At 29.7% G+C, this 16310-nt stretch overlaps 1 protein-coding gene across 1 annotated transcript in view; it reads left to right on the top strand.

The window, feature by feature from the left end:
* Positions 1-1669: 1669 nt before the first annotated feature.
* The window catches only part of NKCC (sodium potassium chloride cotransporter), a 22966-nt gene continuing 8325 nt past the window's right edge, over positions 1670-16310 (top strand). Inside the window, exons 1-2 of the mRNA XM_075289440.1 lie at positions 1670-2175; positions 11334-11433. Of these exons, the coding sequence (XP_075145555.1) occupies positions 1913-2175; positions 11334-11433 (363 nt within the window). The 5' untranslated portion in view covers positions 1670-1912. The remainder of the gene's footprint in view (positions 2176-11333; positions 11434-16310) is intronic.

The following is a 16310-nucleotide window of genomic DNA, read 5'->3' as shown; positions in this document are numbered from 1 at the left end:
CTATAGATTATAAATTTTGTTCAGATGGAGTCAGATTTATATGTATGTATTTGGGACAAAAACCTTTATATATAGCACCCAACACATTTGGCGGATTTGATATAGTATCGAAAATGTGGATTTACAAAGTGGAGCAGGGTATAATATAGTCGGCCCCGCCCGACTTTAGACTTTCCTTGCTTGTTTTTATATAGCATAATTTTTGGCGCCCACGAGCCGATTAAACAAAATTTATTTAACAGAAACATACATTTATTTGGGCAATGGTTAGTACGACCGCCTTCTCATACCAAGGGTCGTGGGTTCGATCTACCGCTTTTACATATATTCCAGACATGTTCGGAAGATTCCGAAAATATGAAACTGTAAAATGTGTCTTATTAAAGACTTAAGGTCAGAAAAGAACAGTGCTTGATATAAACGAATTGGACTGTGTTTTTGGTTAAAAAATATTTTTTTTATTGAAAAAAATAAAAATTTTGTAACAAACGAACTTTGTTGATGATAAAAGTTTAAAATTTTCAAAGAAATTCAAAAAACTCTAACAAAAGAAAAACGTTTTCGGTACACGTTTTCCAAACGTAATTTTTTCTTTGCGTGTAGGTTCGCATAATTATCAAAGATCAAAAACTAAAGTGGAATTTGCATTGTTTTATCTAACCAAGACTCCATATTGAAGTCATGTCATCTTCCATCCATGGTGGAGGGTACATAAGATTCGGTTTGACCTAACTTTCGGTCGTGTATACACGTTTCATTTTTTTATTTCCCAAAGCATATTTTATTATCTATGCCATTTAATTGTGTAAAATTCTATTTTTCGCTTAAAACGTTAAATAATAGGATGTCGAAAACGTTAAAATAGGAACTGGAAAACTTAGAATGTTTTGCTTTTCTGTATTTCTTTGCTTGGAAGTTTTTCAATGTCGCCTACCTAGATACCATACAATTAAATTAAGTAAATACTAAAAAAAACATTAATCGGTCAACGACTTTACTCAATGATAAAATAAACTCGAGTTTGATTAAGCTTTCATAATCAATCTTGGAATTTATTTACATAAACAGTGATAAAAACCGCAAAGGAATTATCAAACTTCACCGAAAACGTAAACAAATCTTGACCCTAAACATGCATCTGGTCCTTTAAAACAAATTACGCAAAGTTGTCAGCCCAAATCAAATAATCCAAAGTGACAAAAACAAGAATTGTTCTGCTACTGCTAGACTATATGGTTTTGATTGGTCAAAAAAAAAAAACATTTTAAAATCAGCACTCTTCATTTGTTGTTTTGCCCATTTATTAACACTTTCGCATTTGTGTTTAAATTTCTTAGTATTGTTGTAGATCTTTTTTTTTATTATTATTGCTTTGACTGGGATTTTCGAATCGAGCTCGTGAGCACAATGGTTAGAGTAGGTTCGTTCGTTGATTTTAGCCGAGTGATATTTGCTTGATTAAAACAAATCTTCGTTACTCCATACGCAGCAAAACGCCAATGTGAACTCCACACATCAAAGAAGAGTATAACATAGTTATGAGAGAGAGAGAGAGAGAGAGAGTATACGTCACATAAGGGAGAACGAAAAGTGGAAGAGCCGAATACCCTATACACTCAATGAAATTGCAAGGCGATAAAAGCCAGTGGCTTTAATAATTTGCAGTTAATCTTTAACGTATTTTGCAAACGGATACACAACGCGAGCCATTTGCCATAACGGGAGTCGCTAAACGGATACGGAAATAAAACAACATTTGAAATTTACTAAGTGGGAAAAAAAATTACGTTTTCAAGAAAATGCTTTAAATACTAAAAAGACAAAATTTTTTGTTTAAGAAAAAAATAAAATAATTTTTACATCGTTTGAGATAGCCAGTCTGTCTCAACGCACAAAAAAATAACAAAAAACAATGGCTGATCGTTTTCAAATTTCCAAAGTAAATGGTGGGGATTTTGAACCTACAAATATTACAACCATTAGTGAAAATGTCAGTGATCCAAACCTCAATAACAACAACAATAATAATAATGACAATCCACCACCAGTGACACACTATCAGCAACATGCTCCGCCACGCAAGAGTTCACGTATATCCTTTCGAGGATTTGGAAGTTTTTTGCGTTCAAAACAATCAAATGATGATCGCAAATTTAGTTTGGCCCAAATAACACAGTAAGTGATTCAGATTAAAATAAAACCAAAATCTGAAATACAGAAACCCAGCGTCTTGTGGAAAGTGAATTGTTTTTAAAAATAAAAATTGTGGCCGACATATGATACAAATATATAACAATAAGGTAGTCAAAAAAAGTGAACCCTATATTTCACTAAAGCCAATTTAATTCTATTTTAGTTCAAGGAATTATTACGTTTTAAGAATGTTTCCATGATTTTAAATTAACGAAAACAGAGGAAAAAATTATACACAAATGAAGCATACAGTTTAAATAAATTCAGGTCTCCCACAAAATAGTTCAAAACTTCCTAAAATTTGTAAATTTTACAATTATGTCTAATAAATTTTCTTGAATTTGTCGAAAATTATTTTCTTAGTTTTGTGAAATTGCCATGACGTCTGCGTTTTTAATACAGTTAAGTTAAAATTTTTCTACAATTAATCTATTTTTTTTTTCTAAAATTAACTAAAATTTTCTTTACTGCACTGAAAAAAATATTGTCGTGAGGTCAAAGATTTCATGTCTTTAAAATACGAATGCAAATTTCGCTTATCATAGAAGACGCATTTCTCTAGTATAAAGTTTTTTTCCTTGACCAAAGGTCGATAAACTTTTCAATGAAGTCGTATTGTCCTTATAATTAAGTGATTTGATTTAAAATGGATATCATAATATGAAAGAAAAAATGTTTGGGCTAAGGTCAACTTGACTTTAATAATTTAGAAAAAATCTTTAAATTTAATGAAATTGTCTTTAAATTTGTTGTCTTTTTGCATCTTGACTACAAAGCAAAAAATCGTTCAAATATAGGACATGTTTTTTAACACTTTATTTTAAAGACGTTTTGTACTTGAAACACAGCATAATTTCTACTAGAAGTCTAGTCTTAATTTGGAAAATAAAGTCGTCATTAACTTGTTTTTAAAGGACTTTGATAGCATATGAAGAAAAAAAGCTGAAAAAACGAAAAATTAACATTTGCTTCCTAGAAGCAACTACACAAAACCCGATTTTAAAAGAGATTTTAAAAGTGTCCTTACTTGTATTCTCCGCTTCTTTGGCTCGGAATAAATACCAAATTTTTTAAAGTAAAGACAAAATCTTTGGAACCGGGTATGTTTTTTTTCAGTGTGGTGGGTTCACTGTTTGTTCCGAATGGAAATAAATTGTAATGCTATAATAAAAATAGGAAAACATATAATTCGATTAATTCTTTAGACAGTCCAACGGAAAATTTCAAGAAATAATATGTTCTTATATAATTTTATGTAAATATTCTATATGTCAGTTAATTTAAAGATGAATTCTTTAAATCAAAAATGTTTTTCTTTAATATAAGAAAATGTCCCTTACTTGAATGACATACGACTTTCAAAATTTCAAATATTCGTGTCCTAAATGTAATAAAAAAATTTAAAGCAACGATTTATTTATATATTTACAACCATAATAAATTATAAAAATAAACAGAAAAAATAGGTGCTACACTGAAAAAAAAAACAGTGAACCCACCAGGAAGATAACTTTTGCTTAATTTTAGAAAATGTTAAATGTTTTTCGAAAATTTTAACTAAAAAGTATTACAAACGCTGGCTTCACTCCGGTATCACAAAAATAAGTAAACATTTTTCGACAAATTCAAGAAAATTTGTTAGATATAATTAACTTTTTTCACTTTTTAAAGAAAATTTTGTAGTTTGAAGGAAAAACTTGGATTTCAAAAATGCAAGACATACGAAGTTCATAATGGACGTATTTTTGGTAAAATTTACAAATTTTAAGAAATAATGAATTATTTTGTGAGAAATACGAATTTAGTAAATTTGTATGCTTAATTTGTGTATAATTTTTTCTCGTTTTTTTGTTCATTTAACTAACGTATTATTAGAGTAAAGGAAACTTTCTCCAAACATAATAATTTTATCAAGTTAAATTGGCTTTAGTGAAATAGAGAGTTCACTTTTTCTTAGAGCAACGATTATGAACCTGAAAAACAGCATCGATTATGAACCTTCTTTTAATTAAAATTTCTTTATATTAAAGAAAATTGTTGCTCAAATTAAATGTAGGTGACAGAAAAAATTTTGAGCAAGGATCCAATATACTCAAAATAAGTCTTAGCTTATATTTGAAGGTTTTTTACCTTTAATCCTAAGATTCAATAATTCAGTTCATATCAATTAATTTATTTAAATCAAAAATGTTTTTCTTTAATTTAAAATGTACCTTACATGAATGGCATACGACTTTATAAGTGGGATGCAATATTCCAATATTTTCTTGAGTAAGTGTACACTGACAACAATATTGTCGCGAGGTCAAAGATTTCATGTCTTTAAATACAAATGCAAATTTTGCTTAGCACAGAAGACGCATTCCTCTAATATAAAGTTTTTTTTCCTTGCCCAAAAGTCGATCAACTTTTCAATGAAGTCGTATTGTCTTTATAATTAAGTGATTTGACTTAAACATGGATATCATAATATGAAAGAAAAAATTTTGGGCTAAGGTCAACTTGACATTAATAATTCAGAAAAATTCTTTAAAATTAATGAAATTGTCTTTAAATTTATTGTCTTTTTGCATCTTGGCTACAAAGCAAAAAATCGTTCAAATGCAGTACATGTTTTCAACACTTTATTTTAAAGACGTTTTTTTATTTGAAACATAGCATAATTTGTACTGGAATCGAGTCTGAATTTGGAAAATAAAGTCGTTAACTCGTTTTTAAACGACTTTGAGCATATGAAGATAAAAAGATGGAAAAAAACGAAAAATTAAAATTTGCTTCCTAGAAGCAAGTACACAAAACCCAAATTTAAAAGAGAATTGTGTCTTAAAAGTACCCTTATTTGTATTCCCCGCTTCTTTGGCTCGGAATCAATACCAACATGTTTAAAGTAAAGACAAAATCTTTGGAACCGGCCATGCTTGTTTTTCAGTGTAGAAAAATTCTTAAGCCTTTCCACTTTATAAGAAGATACAAAATAACTTCAAGGGATCAAATCTAGAAAATTTTTAACTAAAGACAAAAGAGTTTCCACACAAGATGAGATTTATTTTATTTTTTTACTATGAATTACAATCCTGACAGACTGCACTGAAAATTGAGTTTACATTTCTGAGAAATGAAACTTTGGATTTTTTTAAGTGAATATAAAATACAATCATTGCAATGCTTATCATAAATTTCGCGAATTTTGTTTTTCTAAAATTACCTTCCGGAAGGAAATATTTATTTCTTTGTTTACAGAAAAACGAAAATATAGTGAAGATTAACCCAGTAAAAAAGAGTTACCAAAAAAGTAGTGAAAATGTTCTTTTTGGATCCGGAGGTGGTGCCAAATTGACGCAGAAGCGATGAATTTAACATGGGCTTGTCATAGGATGGATGTCCACCATTTCAACAGCCACTGAACTGCATTTGCATCACTCCTTAAGGTGTGAGGTGAATTAAGTATTTTGGGTGCGAATTAAGAAATTTTGTGATATTTTGACAAATTAATAATTTTTAAAATTTTTTATGGTTTTATGTTAATGCATTATAACGCTTGTCTGGAACGTTTGTCATCAAATATTTTAAAAAAATCGCAATTTCTCTAGAAAGGATTTAACATTTTTTGGGCTATATTTAAAAAATGAATTCTTAATCTGTTTTTAAACTATTTGAAACAAAAAAAATAATTTTCCCGTTAAAAATATGAAAACAGCGAGTTATATTGACTCAAATGAACTTCCAGTGCAGTTAAAAAAAAGAACATCTTTGGGAGGGCATTTTTGGAAGTTCTTTTAAAGTTGTGGCTTGAGAAAAACTTCCAATTTTTTTTTGCTGGGAAATCGATAGCATCTAGTTGCTAGTGCCCGTATAAATAAGTTTATTATAATTATAATAAATGAAGTAATAAATAAATAAATATAATAATTAAGTGTACGTAGGGAAATAAAGATTATACAAACTTGATATAATATCTTTTTAATCCAAAATCGCTTTCTAACTACATATAGCTCGAAATAAAAATGAAGAATATGGTTCATGCACTGAAGAAGAAGAAAGGTTTTCTTTTCCATAGAACAAAATTTTATACAAACGAAAGTTTTCTTTTGAAGCTAAAAAATTTTTCATTAAAAACAAATAAAAGGATTAGAGACATGCACTGAAGAAGAAGAAAAGTTTTCTTTTCCATTGATCGAAATTTTAGAAAAAAACGGAAGTTTTCTTTTAAAGCTAAACATTTTTCATTAAAAGCAAATAAAAAGATTAGACACAATGGTTGCATCGCTTGTTATAAATTCGGATTTATTTCCCTTTAAAGAAAATACTTTATAGCAAAAATTTTATGTCTAAAATTTCGTTCTGGAGAAAAGTATTTTTTCTTTGTGTATCATTATGTGAAGCACATAAAATCTTGATCAAAGAAGCTTCATCTTTAAGTTGGAATTAATAAAATCCTTGAATTCAAGTCCACATTTTTCGAGTGTGATCGTAAAAATAATGATCCTACCCCAACAATAAAGTATTGAATAATAAATGTCTTATCTTTAATTTTTCCAAATCTCTGTATATTCACTGTTTGTATTTATATTTACTTATTTTATTTTAGCCTGCCATAATTTTATCTTTATGAACTGACTATATTGAGGTAGCCAGTCCATAAAGATAAAATACCATCACCTCTTTTAGCTTAAATTAATTTATATTGCTTGATTAATATAACATCTGTTCTTTTTGGTTCAAACTATATTACACATGTGTATTAAATATGAAAAAACATATGAAAAAAGTATTTGTCGTGAGTGTAATGATTCCTTATTATGGTTTCAATGTTGACGTAAATTCAAATTTTTTATATATTTAAAATTATGATACATATCTCGGTTTTTGAATTTTCCATTTATTGTAAAGATATGTTAATAAAGCAATTTGCGTAAAACAAATACCTATAGTAGAATTCAGTGTAAAAAAAATAATTCAAGGAGGCAATATCTTAGAAGTTAATCTCCTCCTCCTACACCCTCAAAAAAATTGACTCTGTAACATATACTACCAAACAGATTCTGCTTCAGGCATATATATTTTCAGAATTTGTGCAAACATAAAATTGTTTGTACTATACAAACATATTTTATGTTTCACCCTAAGCATATATTTATTTAAGGCTCCGAATACACAATTTAATATATAAATTGAATAATGTTTAGATTAAGTATTTAAAATTTTTGATGTTGATTAATGCAAGCTCATTTACCAACATAAAAATAACTATCTCAAGCAAAGCACCATTCTCAATTAATTTTCTCTCTGTGTTACGTTGATGTCTTTCGTTGTGTATTTCCGTCTCCATCATTATATTTTTTCTCTATTCTCTCTTGCACCATCTTACCTTTTCTAAACATATATATGTTTATACGAAAATTCAAAATTAATATATGCTTGCATCCAATATATTTGAATATTTAAGAAAATGTAATGTCCCAAACATAACATGTCCTAACATATGTGTACCAAGGCAGCCACCGTGATGCAATGGTTAGCATGCCAGCTTTGCATACACAAGGTCGTGCGTTCGATTCCTGCTACGACCGAACACCAAAAAGTTTTTCAGCGGTGGATTATCCCACCTCAGTAATGCTGGTGACATTTCTGAGGGGTTCAAAGCTTCTCTAAATGGTTTCACTGGAATGTGGAACGCCGTTCGGACTCGGCTATAAAAAGAAGGTCCCTTGTCATTGAGCTTAACATGGAATCGAGCAGCACTCAGTGATAAAAGAGAAGTTCACCACTGTGGTATCACAATGGACTGAATAGTCTAAGTGAGCCTGATACATCGGGCTGCCACATAACCTAACCTAACCTATGTGTACAAAACATGTTGTACTAGTTTATGAACATTATATGCTTGCACTTAAAAATAATTTGCTAAAAATTTCAGTGCCAAACATATAATTTTTACACCGAAATATATAAAAAACAGTCTTTTTCGTTCGTGTACCCCAAAAAAACATACTTTCCTCCGGAACGAAATTTTAAGCAAAAGAAATTCCCTTTTTTAAAGGACAAACGGAAAATTTCGTTACAGAGAAAAGAAATCTCTTCTTTCAGTGAAAGTTATGTGTATTCAGGCTCACTTAAAATATTCAGTCTATTGTGATACTAATGGTGCACTGTTAGAAAAATATGTTTTTCATATGTTCCGATATAAACACAATGTGTTTCGCGCACAATTTTAAAACACAATATATTTAAGTGCAAACATGTAATGTTCCTAAACTAACACTAAATGTTTGGGACATCTATGTTAATATGTTAGAATATATTATGTTTGGGGCATGAATGTTTCATAAAAATCATATGTGTGAATACAAACATATATAAATATACAAATTTCGACTAAACATAGGTTAGGTTAGGTTATGTGGCAGCCCGATGTATCAGGCTCACTTAGACTATTCAGTCCATTGTGATACCACAGTGGTGAACTTCTCTCTTATCACTGAGTGCTGCCCGATTCCATGTTAAGCTCAATGACAAGGGACCTCCTTTTTATAGCCGAGTCCGAACGGCGTTCCACATTCCAGTGAAACCACTTAGAGAAGCTTTGAAACCCTCAGAAATGTCACCAGCATTACTGAGGTGGGATAATCCACCGCCGAAAAACTTTTTGGTGTTCGGTCGTAGCAGGAATCGAACCCACGACCTTGTGTATGCAAGGCGGGCATGCTAACCATTGCACCACGGTGGCTCGACTAAACATACATATGTTGTGATATTTTATTCAAAGCGACAGAGAGAGTATAGAGAAAGAAATAGAGATGGAAACCGGGAGAGTTGACGAAAGATATCAACATAACACAGCGAAAGAATCAAAAGAGAACAATTTCAGTGAAACCGCTTTTATGTTGTTTCGGAAAACTGTTTTATGATAAGGCCAAAAATTTGATATGCTTAAGTCTAAATATTATTTAATTTGAATAAAGAGAATAGACATTTGAAAAACAAACAGCATATGTTTTCGCCTTGAGAGCAGCAGTTTATGTATGTGTGGACATGTGTTTTGTTTATCATTTTGACACTATGGGCACAATTTTTTTCTTGGTTCGTTAAAAGAAATCAGGGGTCTCCATAAAAATAACGAAAGGGCACTATACTCTTTTTATAGCTGGGACAGTAAAATGATTAATAACCCACATTTCGAAATTTCATTATAAAAATGTAATATAGTATAAATATAAATGTGTAAATTAAAAAACAAAAAGTGTTCGGTCGGAGCAGGGATTGAACCCACGACCCTTTGCATGCAATGTAGACATGCTAACCACTGCTCAACGTGGCAAACAAATGTATGTTTCTGTTAAATAATGTTATGTTTGCATGGGCTCGTGGGCGCTGCAAACTATGCTATATAAATGTAACTTATAACGATAATTATCTACTGATGACTATAACAGCTACGTAGTCCAGTGGATAGTGTGTTGGCTTACAAACTGTATGGTCCTCGGTTCGATTCTCCGTGCAGGCGAAAGGTAAAATTTAAAAAATTTATAAAAGTGAATAATTTCTTCAACATTATTTGTATTACAGAAAAAGGTGCCAAGAACTAAAATATTTCGTGGAATTGAAAATTACGAGTATGTTGGACAATGAGCACAATGGTCTTTGGGAAAAATTCTTCCAAGCATATAATATTTTTGGGCTCAAAATGCTTCCAAACATATAATATGTTCACATAAAACAAACATATTAATGTTTCGGCAGTATCCAATAATATATGTGCTTCCTGCAAAATATGTTTGGAACATATGTTAAAGAAGCAATTTTTTTTTGAGGGTGTGGAGAACTTCTCTCCCGGCCGATTCTACACTGAAAGAAGAGTTTTCTTTTCTGAGGAACAAAATTTTAGACAAGCGCCTTTATTTCTTCTTAAAGAAAATACTTTATAACAAAGGGAAATTTCGTTTGTCGAAAATTTCGTTCCGGAGGAATGTATTATTTCTTTGAAAATCTTCGAAATACTGGGAAACAATTTCCCTTACTCGGCTGACATACGTAATCATCTGCTCCTCCCACTCGGCACTAATGTGCTTACAACTCTACACTGGAAAAAATAGGTTTGTTTTCTTTTAGTATTAGTAGAGTACTCGTTTATCCAGGACATATCCAAAAATGTACAACACTGACATAAGGTGTCACAGAATAGAAGTGAAATCTTAGATTTTTAATGTACGAAGTACTCAAATAGTAATAAATGTTTACTGTCCCCTAAAAGAGGTTTTTTTATTTTAAAAGAAGCAGCATATTTAGCTTGGAATCAATACCAAAATACTTATAGGAAGATCAAAATCTTTGAATTTGAAGAAAACTTTTTTTCGATCATGTTTGTTTTTAATGGCCCCTTACACAAGTCATGTGTTGTTTTATTTTTATATTTAATTGATCCTTTACCACCAAATCGTCAATTTCCGGTATGACACATTCGATATAATATTGGGTTGTATCACAAGTAATGATTTTCCTTTCAAAGATTTTTTAAAAGCATTATTAATTGCATCTTTTTAATTAAAGCATGCCATGGCATCGTTCACAAGTTAATGTCCCTTTGTAATTATAATTTTTTATTTGCGAGGGCTTAACACTTTTATATTTTTAAAGCAATTTAAATATGTTAAACAAACCAAAAATAAAAATCATCAAATATCTTTGCCAAATTTATATTCAAACAAAATCCCCCAAAACGAAAAATCTTAAAATTTTTACTGTCTTAGCATGAATCAAAATATCGGATTTAACCTGTTTGAACTCGATCAAACTGTTTTGTAGCAAAAAAAAATTAAGCAAATTGTATTATGGATAAAAAAATTGCCAAAGATAAACAAAAAACGGAAGAAATAACAATTTCCCTAAGCGCCATATTGTATTTTTGTTATATTTCTATAAATGTATGCATAATTAATTTAGCAAGATATAATTAGTAGGAATATAAACATCTCACAAATAGTCGTGGTTTTCAAAACCAGAATGTCCCAAAACAAATTCACAATAAATATATTGCCCATGTTTCCTGAAATATTGACAATTGCATTGGTTTCTGCAAAAGATTCTTATCAAGGCATAGTATTATTTTGAAATGATTGCTATATTTTTTTATTATTTTCCAGGGAAGCCTTACCACGAATGGATAATTATCGATATTCAATGAGAAATCTTAAGAGGCCCTCCATAGGTGAGCTACAATGCGAAGCAATAGAAGAGCAAGAGGTAAGCGTTTTCAATGTTTACAATGGAATATAAAAGAAAATGATTAGTCCATATTATTGAGTCTATAACTTAACAATGGGTCAATATTTATTACGACGTATTTAGCGCATATAGAATTGGTTTCTTTTCTGGTGATTTTTATAAGCAGAGATAATTATGACCTAAAAAGAAAGTTTGTAATTAAGAACTAAAATCGATTACAATGACAAGGCTGTGTCATGTTCTGAACACGGTTGCCACAGTTGGTAGAATTCTACCAACATTGGTAGAGTTTTTGAAATAAAATTTTGACAAAATTTTCTATGGAAATAAAATTTTGACAAAATGTTCTACAGAAATAAAATTTGTACAAGTTTTTTTTTTAAATAATTTCAGCTTTCTTCTTTCCACACATTAATTCTCGATCTTTTAAAAATTTTTAGAACACAAATTCTACGTTAGTTATAATTGATTATTAAGCCCAAATAATATGTATACCCTGCGCCATACTGTGGAACAGGGTATTATAAGTTAGTGCATATATTTGCAACACCCAGAAGGAAACGAGATAGACACATGGTGTCTTTGAAAATACTGCTCAGGGTGGGTCCCTGAGTCGATCTAGCCATGTCCGTCTGTCTGTGAACACATTTTTGTGATCAAAGTCTAGGTCGCAGTTTTAGTCCAATCGACTTCAAATTTGGCACAAGTTTCTGTTTTGGGTCAGAATAGAACCCTATTGAAATAACCCATACTTGTGATTTTGACAAAACTTCGTTGCCTATCATTTATTTGAGAACTCTTCAAACTTGAAAATAATATTCTAGATATCGAATATCCTAAAAAAATTATACTACAAGGGTAAGCTCTTGTATATTTAGCAAAGCAATGTTATATTTTTGACGTTGTTTATTATTTTTCTTTATTGTTTTCCTCAAAACAATTTCAAGTAATTTTAAGTGAAAAAATCCAAGAGGTTTTCAAATATAAAGATTTTTGATATTTACTAATGTTTTCTCTTCTTAAAAAATATTATATTTTCCTTAATTGAAGAGTAAATATTATTGGATACAAATATTTTGTCAATAAAACCCTGTTGAAAAAGTCTGAAAAGCCAACGAAACCTCCAGAAAACAATAAATAATATGGTTTTATTTTCCTCTTTTTAATAACTTGGCCATAAATAGCTAAAAGCATAAAAATCAGTATAATTTTTGTTTTATTCCAAAAAAAATTTACATTCCGAAATTTGGAAAAAATTAATCAAAATCTTGCATTTATTTATAATAATTATTATAAATGTAAACATTGATTTTATAAGATAGTAATTTAATTTTTAATTAAAAGAAAATTTTAATTTAAGAATTTGCCCATTAAACATAGTGAAAAATTAATATAGAAAAGAAATGTCGACATGGACCCCCTGTGTTATCACAATGGACTGAATAGTCTTAGGGAGCCTCACCTATCAGGCTGCCACTATATCTAATTTAAAGGTCGACAATTAGTAGAATTTGAAGGTTACAAAAAATTAACATTTACAAAAATTTAAAGAATCGTTAAAATATTGAAAAATCGAACGATTTCTATAATCCAGTAACTTTTACAAAAGAATCAGTGCTGAGTTGCTAAGACAATTAAAAATGAGGCTACACAACGTTTAAGTGGGATATGGTTTCAACGTCTCATAAAGCGATCCAATGAAAGTGTTAATTAATATCGTTTTATGTTTAAAGTCATTTTTGAAAAGGTGCTAATTAACAAATACATTCAGCCTTTCTCACTATAAATTCTGCTAAATATTGATTGTTAAGATTAACACCTATTTTGAAGGGAATAAAATCAATCGATGCTACAGCAATGGAGTGTAATAATTTTTTTATAAAAAAAACAATAAGGATAATTTAATAAATTTGGCTTATATGGATCATTTTCAATACTTAATATATTCGTGATGAGTTAAGACCTTAAAAGGAGACCGACGTGAAAAAAATATTATTGTATAAATAAATAGTCGGATACAATATTTTATTGTATAAAGGGAATTTGTTTTAATGTAATAATACTTTAGTTAAATGAAAAAAAGTGAACACTTTATGAAATAAAATGTAGATTTATTTTAGAAAATGTTAATTAAAATATTTTTGTTATCGCAATATGATACAAATAAGTTATTAATGTCAAATTAAAGAAAATTTATAAAAAAAATAATATTTTTCTGTTGTTTAAGAAAATTTTTGATTTTGAAGGAAAAAAATTAGAGTCCAAAAATTTTTAATATGTCTTTAGCGTTATACGAAGATTGAGGCAGACACAATTTTTTATTTTAGAACCCAGTAAAAAAATTTGGAAGTTCTTCTAAAGGCACAACTTTAAAAGCACTTCCACAAATGTCCTTCCAAAGATGTTCTTTATTTTAAGTAAGGAAGTTCTTTTGTTTAATTTTTTTATAACTCGCCTTTTTCATATTTTTAATGGGCAATTTTAGCATTTTTGTTTTAAACAGGTTAAAAACAGGGTTAGAATTAGTAATATGGCACAAGTTATTAAACTTTTGTCGAAAAAAAATACTAAATTCATTCTAGAAAAATTGAGAATTTTTGAAAATATTTGATGTCAAACGTTTCAGACAAGCGTTAGAATGCTATAAAAATCGTAAAAAATTATAAAAATTTATTTATTTGGCACAATATCACACATTTTTGTAATTCACATCCAAAACCCTGAATTGGGATCACACATTAAAAAATGATGCAAATTCAGTACAACGGCTGTTGAAATGGTGGACATCCGTCCTATGACAAACCCATGTTAAATTCATTCTTCTTCGCCAATTTTGCACCACTTCCGGATCCAAAAAGAACATTTTCAGTACTTTTTTGGCGACGCTTTTTGCCGGGAATATAATACAATTTAAGCAAAAATCACTAATTTTAGAAAAGTACGAACTATATAGTGCGAATTTCAAATTTAGTTCAATTATATGAATCTTTTTTGTTTTTTGTTTATTTTGTTCAATTTATTGCATTGAACTAATCAAACATAATGAAAATTTCTTCACTTGTGGTAAAATTTAACTTAAATCAACAAATGTTCACGAACTTATGCGCTGTTTTATATATTGTTTGAAATTAAACAAAGGCAAAATTAATTCAATTATAATTTCAAAGAATGTATCGATGTCTCCATTCCAAAGTACGCTATGTCTAAAAAGTAATTTTTACAGGAAACATGTTCAAAGTTTTTTTTTTTGGAATTTCTCAAAAACTCAAAAAATAGGAATTCCCTTTTTTTGATTTGATTATTATAGATTTTTTTAGTATAAACGAACTCAAAATAGTGATAATAGAACATGGCTAAAAATGACTTGGATTTAAAATTTTTTAGACAAAATTTAAATAATTTGTACCATTTTATTAATTCTTACCCTCTATTTCTATCTATCTATTTGAAGCAAAGTAATTTCTTATTAAAAATATGAAAAAAGCGAGTTTTAAAAAATTGATCAAAAGAACTTCCTGCGTAGTTAAAATAAAGAACATCTTTGGGAGGGCATTTTTGGAAAAAATTGTGCCTTTAGAAGAACTTCCATTTTTTGGCTGTGCAGTTATTGTAGATATGCATAGTCATATTTGGAAAGATAATTTCATCCAAATTTTATTCGTGTAAAAAAACGTTTGTTTGTTAGATTTGTACCTTTCATAATATATAGGTATCAATTCATTAATTTCATATCTGGATATTTGTCATTTGTATCGCTCAGTACAGCCATAAACAATGGTCAAACTATTGATTATGCGGGGGTGTTCTACAATGAAAATGTCTTTCAATACATTTCGTAGTTAACTTCAACATCATTTTTTTTATCACGAAAGTGTTTTTTTCGTTTTAACTTCTTGTTATTCGAATTGTTTATTGTCATTTGACATTATGTGATAAATCATTGTCGTTGGATATCACTAAAATATCGCCACATATAATGATGAATGAATGGAGGTAGGGAAATCGTTACTATATAAACGTCCATGCCAGTAAATTTTCGTTTACGAATTATATGTTGTCTATTTTTGAAGTGTATGATACTCATATCTCACTAAAGGTAATTGGGGGCTAACATTTAATGGTACACGATTCCGCTCTATTAGTAATAGGACATTGTGCAAATGTCTACAATTGCTTATCATAATCTAGAATAATACCTCATGTCCCCAAACAAAACAGTATCGTTTTTCAAATTCAAATGTATTTTTTTAAGGAGGACGATAAGATCCAAATAGGTTTAATTTTAAAATTGTTATGGAAACGTTGTTTCCGTGATCGAAACCTTCTAATTAGTGTTAATTTCCTAACAAATCTATAGTTTTAGAAGTGTGATGCCAAAGTATTGAGATTTGTCACTAAGGTAGTGGACATTACATGCGACTGAATATCAACATGCATATCTATACGGTAGTTTGCTATATTTTTAACACATTACGTATATGATATGGGCTACTAGAAAGTTAAGAGATACATTAGAGTGGTTAATAATTACACTAAATTAAACTCTAATTCCCAACAGTGAGGCGTGGTGTACACAGACCCCGGGGAATAAAAGATATATAGATTTCTACACTGATGGATGGAAAAGTGGGTTTAGGAGTATATTCTAAAGATCTGGAACTTCGAATAGCAAAAAGATTATCTAATCACTGTAGTGTTTTTCAGGCTGAAATATTAGCAATAAGAGAGGTGGCGAATTGGCTGAGAAGTAACGCTCCAAAAATTTTTGGCATTAATATATACTCAGACAGTCAACCTGCAATAAAATCCTTGGGCTCTGTGTTCCTTAACTCGAAAACGGCTATCGACCGCCGCAAATCTCTCAACGAGATGGCTGAGCAGTACAATATTCACCT

Source organism: Haematobia irritans, chromosome 1 (assembly GCF_050003625.1).
Source record: "Haematobia irritans isolate KBUSLIRL chromosome 1, ASM5000362v1, whole genome shotgun sequence".
Lineage (NCBI taxonomy): Eukaryota > Metazoa > Arthropoda > Insecta > Diptera > Muscidae > Haematobia > Haematobia irritans.
The sequence above is the reverse complement of the archived record's forward strand: the minus strand, read 5'-3'. Positions and strand labels throughout refer to the sequence as shown.